This window comes from Thamnophis sirtalis, unplaced genomic scaffold (assembly GCF_051295495.1).
Source record: "Thamnophis sirtalis isolate CommonGarterSnake01/CBP01778 unplaced genomic scaffold, rThaSir2_p1.2 scaffold_8, whole genome shotgun sequence".
In the NCBI taxonomy this organism is placed as follows: domain Eukaryota; kingdom Metazoa; phylum Chordata; class Lepidosauria; order Squamata; family Natricidae; genus Thamnophis; species Thamnophis sirtalis.
The window spans coordinates 33884307-33901666 of NW_028261388.1; the positions used below are offsets into that span (position 1 = coordinate 33884307).

Below are 17360 nucleotides of genomic sequence, written 5' to 3' on the forward strand. Positions count from 1 at the left end.
TCCATCAAATGGCTACATCAATTCTGATCATAAAATGGGCTGAAATAAATATAACATATGCCTTATTTTTATTCAAGAATATAAGTATTATTCACAATATTTTATTTGATTTGGGTAAAACTCTATGAACATAAACTATAGAATCTAAATCTATTTAAAAAAATATTTTCAACTAGTACACACATTTTCTCTTAATTTGGCTTCAATGTAAATTATTGATACATTCTGTATTGTATTGCTTGCAATATGACTAAGGGGATGGATATTTAGAAACATGTTATTTCAAATAATCTTAATATTTGAATATCCTTATTTTTTTTAAAAAAAATATGTTTGAAATTGTCAGCAATGAGAATCTTCTAGTGGCAACATTAATTTATTTACTAGTATCCAAAACACCACAATTAATAGATAGGAATTATTTATAATACATGCCAAATTATGGATATTGGACAATTATGTTGGATAGAATTAGTAAACAATGAGGAGTTCTTGGTGCTTTCTGAGCTTAGTTGTTTGCCAAAGACTCTTCATATCATTCAATCCTGAGCTATATATATTATCGTCTATTGGAATAAATAATGCATATAACTTATACATAGCTATTATAGCTTATATCAAGTATACCAACATCCACATTAAAAAGATCCAAGTGATTTAACTTGTACATAATGCACCTGGAAACATATTACATAAAATTGATGAAATTGAATTTTGGAAAAGATCTGTGTAAACTAATTGCATTACTATACACACTAAAGCAATATATTATAATAAGAGCTTGAAAATATTTTTTCACACCTTCTATTAGATTAGAACTTCAAACCCATTGGGCAGAGTTTATTACAAAGCAAGTTATGTTGAAGTTAAATTTAACCTCATACACTTACGGTATAGGTACATAAGAAGTTTCTACTGTTACAACTAATGCACTCGGGATTACCTGTTGTCTTTTTTAAAAAACAGTTACCACATCTTAAAAGACTTTCAGCCTATAGCTATCTAATAGCGTCACTGTATCTAATAGTGTAATTCAATTTTGTTTATTGGCAACAAACATATTTTTGGCATACTTTACTCAAGTGTCCAGTTTAATGGTTAAAATATGGGAATGCTCAGATGGCAGACAAAACCCTTTACTTACATAGCCTTGTACTTGGGGACTCCAAGCCAATTATAACTGTACCTTTCCACCACAAATCTTAAAGGAGATGTAATTGAAAAGTTCTCCATGGGCTCCTAAAGTTAAATCAACTACCATCCAATTACAAGTACCTCTTTGTTACTAGAAACATAGATCACTGAATCAAACTTGTAAAAAGTGTATTTTGAGTCATCAAGTTTAAGTATTGTCATCAAGAATACAATTTAAAACATCCAATAAAAATGAGTTGTCCAGCCTTTGTGTTGGCAATGTGCTTAATAATGTAGCAACTGGCTAGCTGCAGATATTTTGAAATGACATGATTTTAACTCTTTCCTAGGATTAGGCCTGGGTTTGCAAATTAGCATATCAGATACTCTTCTGAAGGACAGAGTTAAATACAATGCAATTCTATTGATGTTTGATGTCCATGTAGCTTAATACTGTCAACCACAGTAGTTCCTTGGCTTGTCTCTGTGAATTGACGGTGCCCTGTTACAATAATTTCACTCCTACTTGCACAGAGTTGAGTGACCATCTCTCTATCCTGGCAACAATACCATGGGGTACCTCAAGACATTATTTTGTCCTCAGTGATACACAATAACCATAAAAATTGCTGGAGGAAGATTATCTGGAGTTTGAGGGCTAATAACAATCAGTATGTTGATGATAAAATTCTCTGTAACCTCTGAATTAAGAGAGGCATATTCCAAACCAGGACACAGCAATGGGGTAGATAACAGCCAATAAATAGAGACTTTATCTTAATAAAATTTTGGAATGGGTGGTTTCCACATAAGAATTTCAGAAATTTGCTTGCTCTAACTGGAACCTAAGTGACATATTTCTAGTTTTTGTAAGTGTACCAGTTATATCTTTACATGGATGGGAACAGTTTAGCTGTATTTGTTCAGGAAAGGGAAACTTTGTATTTAGATTACTATAATATATGCTACAAGGGTAGCTTTGTGCCGATCTGGAAAGAGAAGTGCACACAAAATGTGGCATAGCAGGTTGCTAAGTATGGCGCATGATCATGCACATGTTATATGTTTCTGTTCGTTTCAAATTCAGTATTATGCCAGGTTGAAGATTCTGCTCCTTATATTAGAAGATCCTAAATAATGTGGCACTAGGATACCTAACAGATCAATTATGCTGTTACAGACCTGATTGGTAAGATCATCCTAGGAGGTTCTGCTGCGTGTGCTGAGACTGACTGATTGTCATCTTGCGGTTACTCACAGACAAGCCTTTTCTGTAATGATGCCTGTACCCTGGAATGCTCGGCCACCTGAAATTCATGAGGTACCTACTGTTACATCTTTTAGGTACCTTCTGCCAGGATTTCCTTCTATCAATGTTTGATGGCTAGTTTTGCTTTTATTTAACATATCTTTACTTTGTTTTTATTATTGGGTTTAATCCTTCTGATTGTAAACAAGTCCAGTATTTGACTGTATGAAAAGCACTATAGAAACATTAATAATGCATCTTGAATTTGCATAATATTTCAGCACATTTAATTATGGATTTTTTCTGGTAGTGATTGTGATGTTCTCTTTTTATGCTAATAGTGAATTTGTAGATACTAACACTACACAGCAATTTTGTTTGTTATAAACCAGCATAACCAAGACTGACTCCCAGCAGTTTACAACACAAAAACAGAAACACAGAATAAAAACCAGGAATGAAAACAGCAGCACATAACCCTGATGCCAAAACCAAGGACAATGGTAACGCCCTTTGAAAGTGATATGGAAAAGCTGTAGTTTCACTGCCTTACAAACAGATTAAAGGGTTAATACAAACTGAAGATCTATAGAAAGGGGGGAGGGATTGATATCCTAAATCACATATTCTCCATTTTCAATTTCAATGTATTTTCTGAAAGATTTAATCTGAAAGATTAAAGTAACAAATGTATCTTTTTGAGAAATTATGCAGAATATAAACAGTTCTGTAATTTTATTCCTATATATTGGATTTTAATTACCTGAAGAAGATGGCAATTGGTCATAATCCTGGGATATTCTGTGGGCCTTTATGTTTTCACCAGTTAATCTTCTAACGGGTGGTAAAGGAACTGAGCCATTTGTAGGGTCAAAAAAAAGATCTGTGAAAGGAAAAATAAAGATCATTTTGTGTATTTCTATTCATAGGACATACATTGACAAAAAGGTAATTCAAAGATAAAAAATACACAAGAAATGAATGGTGTAATATGTTAAATTTTAATTTAATTGAGTTGAATTGTAAGGTCCTCTTCATGAAAAGGACTCCCTTCTAATGTGGATTTCACCTTCTTTTTAACGGTTTACTTTGCTAATCAGAAAAAATGTGGTTAATTTTAATCAACTATTGAGATATGCCATAAAGAATTCACAGACAACCTGAAGTATAATGTTAAGACTATGCACTCTTTTAGTTGTCATGAAATCTTTCTATCCACTCATTTGCAGCTTTGTTCCCCACTGTTTGCTACTGCTTTGCTTCAACTGAATTTTATAAATTTTTAACATAGATTCACAGTAGAGCCACTCATGCAACAAAGCTTCTCAGAGTTTTCTTGTGGCCTCTGAAAAGAATTAGAGAATGTGTGGCATATCTTTCCCTCAGAGGAAAGAAAAAAGACTTCCTAGGTGAAGATACCTTTCATGAAGAGTGCTTTAAACCAAACATTATTGGCAAAGCATTAGTAAACACATATATGTTCATCAAAGGAGAAGAGTTATATTTAACAAGTTTAAAAAAATAAAAAATTAAACTTTTTACAATTACCCAATTAATAACTGTTTCAAAAGGAAATAATATAAAAATGAATTATTGTGCAAGGTAGGGCTTTAGAACATTTCCAGACCAAGTGCTGCACTTTGTTTTCAATGGCATGCTGGGAGCTTCATTCCCTAAAATAATTACTAGAATCAGGACAGTAGCTAAATTTGATTTCACTTCATTTAGTTTTGCATTTAATTAATATTAAATACAGTTACTATGATTACTCTCTAATCGTGTTTTTAATTTTTCTTTCATGTCCCTTTGTAATTTGAGAACCTTTAAAAGCCTCTGAGGACCATCGCTAAAGACTTTTTAAAGCCTCATATAAAAACTTAGAGAAACAAGTATTAGCAATATTCAATGAGAGAAGCATTAAAAAATTAAGACGGCAGTGAAATTGATAAAATGTATAAATTACGCAAAATTAGACTGTGCTATTACCATTTTATAAATGGTATCTCCATCAGCAATGCAGAGTCAATAGCTCTAACAGTTATAGATCCTTTAGCCAGCTACAGTAAAAATCTACAGCTGAGAGAAAGCAGAGCAGAAGCTATGAATCTTTCCCATTTTGAATTGCCAACTTTGCTCCTTGCCTCTCACCTCCATGAATGTATTTTAGATAGTTCCAAATTTTTATTGCCATTTTGCTGTTTATTCCCCACATTTTAAAAAAGTCCTGAGACTTGTATTTAAATTTTCCTTTGCTGAGGATTGAAGTAAACTCACCCAGTGCTGTAAATCCTCTAGATTCAAAAGTTTCTACTGGTCGAAAGGCAGTTAACAAGAAATTTCTTAATGTGATTAGAAAAGGAAGTATGCAAACTTAGCATCCTTTCAAAGGCATCAAGCACAGTTTGAGCAAGATGGCTATTCCCACATTTCCCAGAGTGCTAAACCCCCTGGAGACATTTGTGATCTTTTCACGAGGAGCAGCTGTCTGGGGCACTTGTGGGTGATATCAATTCCTCTCCTTATCTGGCCAGCTCTTCATTCCTCTGTGATTGTCAGCTCTGGATTTTGCAGAGTTGTCTTTAATCTGCCATTCTTCCAAATGGCAAAACTCCAAACACAAACTACCTCTTAATTTGCAGATCACTATACCATTAATAGTGTATATTTCAGAAATGTGAGAAATTAGCTTGCTCATTTTCATAACTCCGATTTTATAGTGTACTTCTCCAAATGCATGGTTAGATCTATGTTGACAGGCAGTTAAATATTTAAGAACATTTTTATAACTAAATCTCTATAGTAAAATAAAATAATTATCACCATCACCATCTCTTACCAGCGGGAGGGTGGTATAGTTCATGTCCAGACAGGGGTCTGTTTCCTGCAACAAGTGGTCTTGTTTGCTCAATGAAGCTATGGCGTGCAGGAGGTGGTGGAGGTGGAGGAAGGGAAGGTGGTAGATTGTCGGACAAATCTTCACCTGCATTGACAGAGAAATTATATAAACCCATTATTAGATCATTTTCCAAAACTTGATCTAGTAATACAGGGATTTTAATACAGGTCATTACAATGGAGCCTGGAATTTTGGTCATAAATTGTGTTAAGTGGGTCACCACAACAATTCTTTTTGGGAGGAAAGATAATCGGCGCTATCTCAGTTCTGTTATTTGTGACCAACACTTCCAGTCTAGACTTGTCTATTTTAGGAGCCAAACTGGTTAGTAGATAAATGAATTTGGAGGGAACAAATTTCTATTGAATCAGTCTTCAGTTAAACTCCAAAGCTATTCTGATTAATACTGTATAAGAAAAAATGTCTTTAACTAAAAAGTCAGAATAAAGAACTTTTAGTCTTTTTTTGGGGGGGGGGGGTTCAAATACTTAGCTCAGAATTTTCTTTAGGAAGTGTAAACTTTTATGATAAGTAGGCTCTTTGAATCTGAGTCCAGACTCAACCTTTCTGCTAGTAGAAAGCCACATTTCTTCATTTGTATGATATCGCCTTCCTTGGCCCAAATCAATCATCACTGTGGGGGCCGACAGCCAATACTATATTAATGCTTGTTTTCCTTGATTCAGGGTTATAAAACTATTCAGGCTCTTCCATAGCTGACCCAAGATACAGTCCACATTCTGGTGATATCCCAATATCAGTAATATCAGTCTTTGAAGCCATTATATAAAATGAAAGTAAAGTTTCTGCTAGAGAAATTGCTGACCCCTGTTTTAGGTTGCTACACATTGAAACATATTACATAATATTCTAGTCTTTTTCACCAAAATAAAGACACTAAAATTAAAAAGAATTTGGGACCTGCTTGACGAATAACAGCCAGGCAAATCGAGGTAATTTGAGAAAACATGCCTAGATGAAACTTGTTAATCTAGTTTATTTTTAAAAAAAAAAAACAATTAAATGTTCCCCACTCCCAATTTAGGAAATACATTAAAACAGAATACAGTATTATTCTATAGTATTATAAATTATGTTGTTATATTTATGATAATTTGAGATGGAATTCAATTCATTTTGATTTTGAATAAAATGTTCACATCTAGCTAAATTTACATGTGGAAGACAAATACATAAACCTGGACAAATCTTAATCTAATACTACTAAATATTACATCAAATATATTATCATTTGCAGAAAAATGTAATTATTTTAAATTGACTGTAGAATACTGGTATGCCTCAAATTAATACCACAATTGAGCCCAAACTTTGCCCATTTTACGATCTTTCTTGCCACAGTTTTTAAGTTAATCACTATAGTTGTTAAATTAGTCAAACTGTTGTTAAGTGAATCTGGCTTCCCCATTGACTTTGCCTGTCAGAATGTCACAAAAGGGGATCACATGATCCTGGGACACTGCAACCATCATAAATATGAGTCAATTGCCAAGTATATAGTACAGCCATATGTGTGAAAACTGGTCATGTCACTTTTTCAGTGCCGTTGTAACTTTGAACGGTCACTAAATGAGATGTTGTAAGTTGAGGACTACCTGTACAGTCATAAAAATCAATGAGGCATCATTTACTCAATACTTAGTGTAGGATCTTAGATTTAGTCTACATATAGCTGTGTTTGAAAGATTGATTATAAGGAGCTTGCTATATTGGAAAGAAAAAGAGAAATATATAACCTGGAGGATGCACAAGCAAGTCATAATCAGAGGACGTTCTATTGAGTACAGATGCATGTTTCAAATTTTCCCTCAATGGAGGTCGCAGAGGTGGCAGAGGTATTGGAATAGTAGATTCAAAGGCTTCTCCTAAATACCAAACATTTAAAATACCTTAATTTTTAAGCTTTCAAAAGCAGCATATTAATTTTTCCCTCTAAACATGTACTACTCATACCTATATCAGGTTGTTTCAATTTTTTCATCTCAGATGAAGTATTGTGCATTTCACTACTTATTCCAGAGCACTGACCATTCTCAAATACACTGAAAGCAAACATAAAACCTGTAGTTTTAATCACATAGAAGTTACATGGAATTAGATACAAAAATGAAACGCAAAATGAAGATACTTAAACTAGTACTAAGAAAATTTAACTTCAAACAACTTCAACTCTTTCCCTTTGCCCCCATTTTAAGGACTATCACCAATCTTAATCTTTAATAAAAGACAACATCATTGTTTTCTAGCACCAACTGCACACGAATTCAATAGAGGCAGATCAGAACTCAAACCAAACAAAGTTTGATAAAATGACTGACAATTATAATTCATTTCACAACGTTTCTATAAAGGGAAATACATACATGAATTCTAAGTTAAGTAAAATAAAATAATGAGAGGAGGGGAGGGAGGTAGGTTGATTTAATTTCTATAACCACCCATCTCAACAAGTGACTGAAAAGAATTAACAGTACAAAATTAATATATATGAAACCAAGCAAAATTTACTATGTATATTAATACAGCTTGGACATAGGGCCCTCAACACACTTAAGGCCCCAAGCCTGAGCACAAAACCAAGTCTTCATGGCCTTGCAAAAGGACAACAGAGTTAGGATCATCCTCGTATCTGACAAACGATATTCCAGCAGACAGAGCTGATTTCCTGATTTCTGTTAGTCAACACTCCTTGACTGATAGGATCTGCAGCTTGCCCAATCTGCCTGACCGAATTGGACAGATAGAAATAACTGGGAGAAGACTATCCCCTAGTAACCTGATTGCAGATCATAAAAGGCTTTTTAAGCAATAACCAGCTCCTTGAATTGCACCCACAACCACACAGGAATATTGGTAACCCACAAAACAGTGATGTTACATGTATCAAACACATATAGCTACAGTCTGTATCAGTTGAAGCTTCTGAGTGCTTTTTAAGGGCAGTCTCATGTAGAATGCATTGCTGTAGTTCAGAAAAAAAGCCACAAGGCATGAGTCAGCAAATCCTCCCTATCCAGAAATGCGTACAACAGTCATCTTATAGGGGAGATGGGTGGTATAAAGTTTAATCTATATATCAATAAACTGGCATACTATCCTAAGTTGTGCAAAGGCCTTCTAGCCACCTCTTGCATCCAATCTTCTAGCAGGAACCATGACTCCAAGAGGATACTTAGATTGTGCACTGGGTCCATCTGGGGCAATGCCACTCCATCCAAAACTAGTGGTGGCAAAACCTTATCATCATAAGCCCCAAATATGCAAACTCTGTTCTGTCTTCCGTGGGTTGAGTTGAAAACCAATATATGCCATCAAGATTCTTACAGCCTCCAGGCACTGACATGGGACAGGTAGTCCAGGGTGGAGATACAAAGCTGGATAGCATCAGCATATTGATACTGACCGCCGAGGTACCCCACAAAGTAGGGTTGGAACTCTATCCCCACATGTTGGAACTCTATCCCCATCAACACTAACTGGAATGGAGCCTGGAGAAAAAAGGAGAATCAAAGCAATGTTGCTCACCACCAATTCTCAAAGATGGTCCAGAAAAAACTGTGATCAATGGAATCAAAGGTCACTAAGAGATCAAGAAGAACAAGGACAGTCGCACAATTCCCATCTCACTACTGCCAGAGGTCATCTAAGAGCAGTCAATGCTGTCTCAGATCTGTACGCAGTCAGAACCCCTGACTGAAAAAGGTCCAGATAATCTGTTTCATCCAGTGTTCTCTGCAGCTGCTGCATAACCACCATATTTATAAACATCCTAAAAAAAGGGAAGGTTGGAGACTGGACAAAACCCAGACTGGTTGAGTCAGATGACTCCTTTAGGACAGAGTGCTCTAATGCCTCCTTAAGAGCTGACGGAATCACCTCCACCCTCAAGGGTATTAATTACTGCTCAGACCCAATTGTTTTTCTTTTTTGTGTACATGCATGCGTGTACTTGCTGAAATATGTTAAAAAGGTGATATTCTATTAAGTATTAAAAGTTGTGAATTATATTCTGAGAATGTATGTTGGCAAAAAGTCTATTCTTTGTATGGAAAATAAAAACTAAGAACAAGGCCTAAAAATTGAGCAGAGAGGTGCTGAAACCTTATACCAAAATATTTTAAATTCTGCGTAAAGATGTAATCTTAAAAGTAATATTATAATTAACATCAATCAAATATAAAACTAAACTGAATGTCATGTCAAATGGTTCTCTACCATCAACTTAAAATAACCTTACCGAGTATGAGACTTCATATTATGGCAATGAAGTGATTGTGAAGGCAAAGAAACAGGATGAGATGAAGGAATCTTGTACTCATCTTCTACATGGTCTCTTGATTTTTCAGAAAAGGAATTTATAACAGCAACAGAAGACCTCAAGAGAAAAGTACACCAAATCCAGATGAGTTTTGTTGGTACAGAAAATAAATATATCAATCACTGCATTTACAAATGGATTTAATTACATTTTTTTCTATTTTATTGCCACAACAAAGCCAAAAATAGAGTAGGTATGTGCATTTAATGAGATACAAATGTGTTCCACTTCCTTATGGAGGTTGTGCACTTTGCTCTCTTCTCTCTTTTTCCACAAGCCAAGGAAACACTCAGAAATTTCCAGCTTTGATTAACTGCAGCTTTCTTTGCAAAACAAATTCAGATGTCTCAAAACACAGAGACACACAAAGCAAAACTTAAGAAGTTTAAGCCATACTATGTTCGTTTTAAAAAACTAGAAGAACTGAACATAAAATTAAGGAATCATAGCTGTATTTTCTTTAAATAAAATTTGAAATGCTCTACATGTCAAAAAAACAATTGTTCCATGGAAATAATTCAACAAATTAACAATTCATTGATAATTTATAATGCAAATTATCACTAAAGCATATATCAAAATGCAAGATGCTATGAATCTATTTCCATAAGCTCCAAAGTCTTCCCAACTCTGAGAGTTCAATCTCCAAAGGTAATTTTAGGAACTGTCATTAATTATGTACGGATGTTTTAAAAGCAGGCATTTAAGACATTTATATAGTATTATAGAACTCAAAAGATTCTGATTATAAATGTAAACACCCTAAAGTGTAAGGGCGAAGTTATGGCTTGTTAGTGTCCATTTTGGTTAGCTTTAGGACAATTAAAAATTGAAACAATGGGGAAAAAATACCCAATGTGATGTGAGGAAGTAAAAGAGATAACTAGCTTCAAGCTACAATTTAGGGGGAGATTCATGAGAAAGGGAATATTTTCCTTCCAAAACAGGGTTTGAAATGTTCATTTTCACTATTAGGCATTTTGTACTATGCAAACTGTGTTTCAAAGCAGTTTAAGCTATATAAAATATAACAAAAAAGTGGCTTTTTAGATTAATTTATTTAATAAAAAGTATATAACATTCAATGAAATTTAAGGCTTATAAAGATAAAATATTACTTTCTGTAAAGTCTTTGAAATAAGACAAAACATACAGCTGTTTTAACCGGTATCCCAAATGAGTATTTCATTTGCCAGCAGGAATGTTATATAAAACTACAGAAACTGAATTAATTGTATTAACAAAGATATATGTAATTCAAGATTATATTTGAACTGAAACTATTAATTTGACATCTAGCAATGATCATTTCAGAGATAACATTTATAAGCTCTTTTTCAACTATAAGAACCATACCAAATGACACCACTGATCTCAAATTCAATTGTCAAGCATAGTGCTTTTATGACATACTTTATACATCTGACATATCATCATGATCTATCTAATGAAAAGATGATAAGCCCTGGCAAGTTAGATTTACTCTAATAAGCTTTATGCTGGCAAGATCAAAACTGGATTTTGGCCTGCTTCAGCATAACTTTGTGAGCAAATGATACTATATTCATATGAGATACTATTTTTGATTATGTAACTTAATTGACCTATTGAATTGAATTTGTACAGAAATTTATTTTTTTACAATATGTTTTTAATAGTATACAGTATAATGAAACAAACCAAGTAACCAAATTGTCTTTACAATCCCCAAGGCTTGTCACTAATTTTGAGCACCCCTAATGTTTGTAAATTGAAAGCTGAAAAAATTGACTCACCATAATACACAGTATACGTTCTTAGTTTACAACGTATCTTATTAGTTTTTTTTTCTTGTTTTGCTATTTTAGTTTGGCTTTATTCATTTCTATATTTTAAAACTTGTTTTAAATCACCTGGAGTTGTATGAGATATGCAGTATATAATAAATGAATAAATACTAAATAAATAAATAATTTTATATTATTATAAGTGGATTATTTATTTATAAATATATTATTTATAAATAAAGAATGACATGGGACTGCCCTTAAAAAGTATCCAAAAGTTTCAATTGGTTCCAAATGTGGCACTCCACATGGCTTTATGCAGGCCTAGATATACACATGTGTCATCTCTCCTGCGGAGACTGCATTGACTGCTGATGCACTCCCAGATCCAATTAAAGATGCTGGTTGTCACCTTTAAAGCCCTATATGACTTGGGGCCAGGTTATTTGAATGATCATCTTTTCCTAGTTACATTTACCTGACCCACCAGAGTGGAGTGGGCAGGGAATGTTACTGGTCCCTTCTCCTAAGCAGGTTCATCTAGCAGGACCAAGAAAAAAGGCCTTCTCCATGATGGCTCCCTCCCAGTGGAAAATCATCCTGTGGAGATACGATTAGCCCCCAATACAACTTTCAAAAGGCCCTGAAGACATGTCAATGAGCTCAGGGATTTCAGATCGGGATAGAGCCTATCAAGTAGTTTATTTAATTGATAGTTGTCATCAGGGGAGGGGGGGTACTGCTTGTTACTGTTTTTATATTGGGTTTTCAGCTGTCCAGATTTACTGACAGTGAGTTGGGCAGGCATATACATTTTCAAAAATAAAATACAGGTCTGATGTTTTGCCACATTTTTTTTTTAAAAAACTTAATGGTTTCATGTTTTATCAACTGCAGTGCATATCATGAGGATTCTATTAAATGCCAGCTTTAATAAAAATAAACAATTTCCTCAAGATCCACTCAGATGGTCTTGCATCTGCTACTTAATGTTTACAGTTTTTTTTTACTAGAAAGAACAGTCTTGCCTTTATACTTTGCCTAGAATAAACAGAGTTGATGGAAATATATAAAAGAGGTGGTATGAGAGATACTTATCATATCACCAGATTCATAAAAATTGAAAGATGTGGGGAAAAGGGATTATATCTAGTGGTGAAAAACAGCATTTATGAAACAGAGTCCCATAGAGGGAAAAAATAAAAAACTTTATTACAAGTCCTTTTAGCAGCACTATACATAATTCTATATTTATTCTTCCAGATATATGTCTAACATGTGGGAGACTAGAAGGAAAGAATGGTGACTGAAAATTGACTATTCTATGTCGCTTAGAGAAGCTAATTTCGATTTCTGAATTTTTAGTTTGAATTTTTAGGAAATGTAAATAGTTTTTTTTTTTTTACTCTTTTCCATTTTTATGATGGTAGGTTGGTGTCCATCGTAACCCACTTTCCTCAAATCTGGACACTAGAACTGCTAAAACTTTTTTTAAATTGTTTTTGAAACATTTTCATCAAAATTCTTTGAATGACTTCTATAAGTAAGCATTATTTGTGTGAATATGTGCCTTCAAATAAGTGTTGATGCCTGGTGAGAGCCTGGAAAACTCTTTATAGTTCCCTTGGCAAGATTTTGGAATTGTTTTGCCACTGTCTCCTCCCTATGGCTCCAAGAGGTTACCCAGAAGCTTCATGTCAAGGCAGAAATAGAACTTATAAGTCTCCTAGCAGTTGGCAGGATTTATGAAAAGTTCTGAAAAGAGTTTTTCAGGAGGTAAATCTACTCTTTCCTCATTTTAGAAAGTGTTTTTTATCATTGTTTAAAAATGAAACACTAGATCAACCTAATGACTCCTAAAACAGACTTTATTTCTCCTGGCAAAGAACCTATTGTTTCAACAAACAGAGATGAAGGAGAAGATGACTGGTTAATTCTAGAAACAATTTTTTCACTTTAGTGAATCCCATATTGACACAATATTATTATTGCCTTATTAACTCTGATTTTTCAGAGTTTTGTATGCATCACAAATTCTGCATCTTTAAGACTTCAAATCTAAGTTTTGTTATTATCATTATGAAATGCCTATTAACAGAATCTGAAGGAACTATGATATGGTAACTCAATATTTATTCACAGTCTTCTTTAATGCTCTTATAAAACACTTTTAAATATATTTTAAAAATTCATCTTTGCACAACACTTCGAGATAAATGACGATCTGAAAAGTCCCAAATTTGTGAACATATTCTGCTCAATACATAATTCTAATTCATAAAAATAAAAAATCTGCATCCTCATAATTTGTATAATTAATGTTCTTAAAAACTTACTTCATATTTGGCATGGCTGAAACAACTGGTGGGGGAGGTGAAATGCGAGGTGGAACATCATATTCTTCATTACCTAGATGGCCATTTGAAAATATCTGCAAGAGATGATTTCTCAGGATGGTAATTTGCAAACTACATGCAAGTAAAATGCTCATTTACAACATTTTGAACCCATTCTCATCTTTAATTTTATGTTCCATTCCACCTGTAATCAATATAAATTTCATGTGTTCACACTATAAATAATTCATCTAAGGTTTCCTCACACATTTTTAACAGAACAGAACATGTAACAAATATAACATATATCTAGGAGAGAAGCAGCTCGAGCTAAAAATTTTCCTGACAGTGAAAACAATTAACTAGTAGAACAGCTTTTAGAAGTTGTGGATGCTCCTTCACTAGAGGTTTTTAAGAAGAAATTGGAAAGCCATTTGTCCAAAACAGTATAAGGTCTCCTGCTTGTGCAGGGGGTTAGATTAGAAGACTTCCAAGTTTCCTTCCAACTGATATTCCATTTTGTATTTTGTTACCTAAATAATTCAGCTAGGGTTCCCTCACACACTTTAATAGAATATTCCTTAAAATGTCTAACATAGAATTTTTTGTTTTTAGTTATTTTACTATACAATTTTCAAAGAAATTATAATTAAATAGGCCACTAAATTTTATATTACATTTACGTTGTACTATATTATTATTTAAGGATTCATGTTCATTAAACTTCATATATTGCATCATGTATCTTCTATTGGTAATTCATGACATAAAAATTGTTGCAGAAATCTTGTATCATGCAATAATGTTTTCTACTGATATCTGAATTTGCAGTATCATTTCCTATAAATGTCTTCCTATTACTTAATTATTTTACATACTTCTCAACAGCATCAGACTTCAAGTTCAATATTCCTAACTAAAACTAAACTTCATGCATCATGCCATCTGGCTCTTACCTTGGTACCTTCTAAAGGTAATTCAGGGAATCTGTGCTTTCGTAGAAATAATGGATCAGAACCCATGCGACAATGTCTTCCATTCATATTTGAGCTTGCAGTAAGTCCAGGTTTGGGACAATTATCATTTCCTACTATACGACATCCCACAATTTGATTATTCCCACACACTTCTCTGGGGCACCAGGCTTCAAGTGGCATTGGTTGTTCTCTGGCAGATACACTTTCAGGATGATGCAAATGTCTACTTAACCTATTATCTGGAGGAATGGGTGGAGGCCTTTCTGGTGGAGGTGGAGGTGGATCTCGTATTGGTGGTGGTGGTGCTGGAAGAGGCTTGTCTTGTTTCCTCAGCATACCTGGAGAAGACTGTGACATAACACAAAATGAAATGCTTCATTAAGTATCTAATCTATACTTAGCAACAAATACAATATTTTAAGTCACTTTAATTAATATCACTGGCTAAAATGATCAGCATGAAATTAAAAATTAATATTGCAAAATTATTTGAATGAATCAATATAAACACACCCAAATGTAAAAGCAAACCCATGTTATAAATTAAATCTAGAAGCCAAATTCTTCAGTTAAAATGATAACCTTAATTAAAATATCAAATAACAATTTGCAAAGTTCAATAAATCAATATCTAACCATAATCAACCATTTTAAAAAACTCATCAAATCAGAAAAATAAAATACTAATGCAGTACATAACCAAGATGTTTGCATACATATGGAAGCACATATTCTTAATAACTTCTTTTTCTTTTATTATGCACCAAACATTGGTTTAAAAATCTGTTTAGTGTTCCAGCTATAATCCAAATCTGGATAAAACATAAAATAATTATTTCCCTTCTCATAAAATACTATCTTTATTGAAATTAGAAGTAGTCTCCGTAATTTTCTTTCAACTAATTGTAGATAGTAGTCTTGAGTGTCCCACATAATTTTATTTGTTCTAGTATCTGTGAAAGTAAGTGTAGAATATATAAGTAAAATAATTAACTTTATAAGGTAACTTGTGATTTGTGAAAAGAACATAGACCATCCCACTGACTAGAGCATCCCACTATATAGAGACATAGAATGGTTTGTATATATAATAATCCCAAAAAGTCACATAAAATATCAAAGTATTAACACAGGAAGTAGATTAGGCTGTTAGTTTGAGCTCTGAGCTTGGCAATTTGGTTGCAAATGTTTCGTCACCATTTGGGGAGACATCATCAGTTCAAAACGCACTGATGATGTCTCCTCGAATGGTGACAAAACGTTTGCACATTTCAACAGGAAGGAGAGCTCAGAGTTCAACAGTGAAGACACACATGACTTTATATAGTATGCTTTACTTGTTCTAATTATTGTTTGCTTTTCCAAATACATAAAATGACTTAGTGAAAAGAGAAGCAAAAGCTTAGGTGCAGGAATGGTCATAAGTTAATTGATTTCAGTGGATCTGAATAAAAGCAGAAAAACCCTGAGAACAGGAACTAAAGAGATCCTCATTAAGCTTCTAAGAAAAATAATGTTAAATTCCTAAAGCTCTATTACTAAATTGTACTTTTACCTTTGGTGAGTTTGTTGGGCTGGCACAAGGGGATCGGGAAACTCCTTTCTGTATTAGGTCCAATCGAGGGGGGACTGGTGGAAGGGTAAGATGGGATCCTTGTATGGGATCAGGAAATGGTTTCCTTCTTTGAGCAAGAGGAGATGATCCTGGAGATGTCACTGGGGAATTCTGTCTTTCATTACACTGCAACAGAAGATGTTATGAAGTATGTCATATTCACCATTCAAAGAAAACACCAACTTGTAAGTTCTTACTAAACACCTGTCAATTATAACTATATAAGATATTCAGACTGGATTTGGCATTTTTTGGGAAAGACTCACTCTATGGACTCTTTCCCAAGGACCTAGGACAGGCAGATGTGGATGTTTGGTGGTGTTAGAGGTATCATCTAAGGATGCAAACTGTTTTGGGTAAAGCTGCTTTTTAAATTGACTGATGGTGAATTTGTCAATGCCAATAATGTTCAAGTGGTACTCTAGTTTGCTTTGGGATTGCACCCAAGGAACGTATGACTATTTGTTAAGTACTACATTTGCTTTCTTTTTGCCAGACATTCTATTTCTATTTGCCGGTTTTTCTATTTTATTATTTACTTTATTAATATTATATCTCACTTTTAAAGAAGCACTTAGCAAAACTCAGCTCTTCTTTCTCTTCACAATTTTATTCATAAATCACACCCTCTGCTCATTTAGCAACTACAATCTGTTCCTTAAATCAGAACAGAAATGGTCATTAAGTAAACAGGTGACTGAAAGAGATATGTTACAAAAATCACTGGTTGCTGCTCTCTCATTCAAATAACCTCTTCCATACAGTGTCCTATGCCAGACCTGTTTGCTTTAGAAAGTTATTTATTCCTGACCTGCTTTTCTGCAGAGCAGCCCTTTCCTAAAAAGTGCTTAACAAGCTCATCTCTGTGACTTTAATTGATCCATCCATTGCTGCCTGAAACTGACCAGAACCTTATTCAATTTCACACTGAAAACTTTTTGTGTCATGCCAATAAAATTTGGTAGAAAATGCATGTGTTTTGATTTTTTGTTTTTAAATTTATCATTACCATTGCATTTATGAAATCACTTCAATGCTGCTAAATGAG

The 17360-nt window shown here is 33.8% G+C and overlaps 1 protein-coding gene across 2 annotated transcripts in view; it reads right to left on the minus strand.

Moving 5' to 3' along the window:
* Positions 1–17360, minus strand: part of CBLB (Cbl proto-oncogene B) — a 65233-nt gene that overhangs the window by 5569 nt on the left and 42304 nt on the right. For both annotated transcript variants that reach the window (XM_014066233.2, XM_014066234.2), the window contains exons 11-18: positions 16253–16438; positions 14677–15045; positions 13721–13815; positions 9538–9675; positions 7254–7342; positions 7037–7165; positions 5220–5363; positions 3147–3266 (exon numbers count right to left, since the gene is read on the minus strand). In XM_014066233.2, coding sequence (XP_013921708.2) covers positions 3147–3266; positions 5220–5363; positions 7037–7165; positions 7254–7342; positions 9538–9675; positions 13721–13815; positions 14677–15045; positions 16253–16438 — 1270 coding nt within the window. The remainder of the gene's footprint in view (positions 1–3146; positions 3267–5219; positions 5364–7036; positions 7166–7253; positions 7343–9537; positions 9676–13720; positions 13816–14676; positions 15046–16252; positions 16439–17360) is intronic.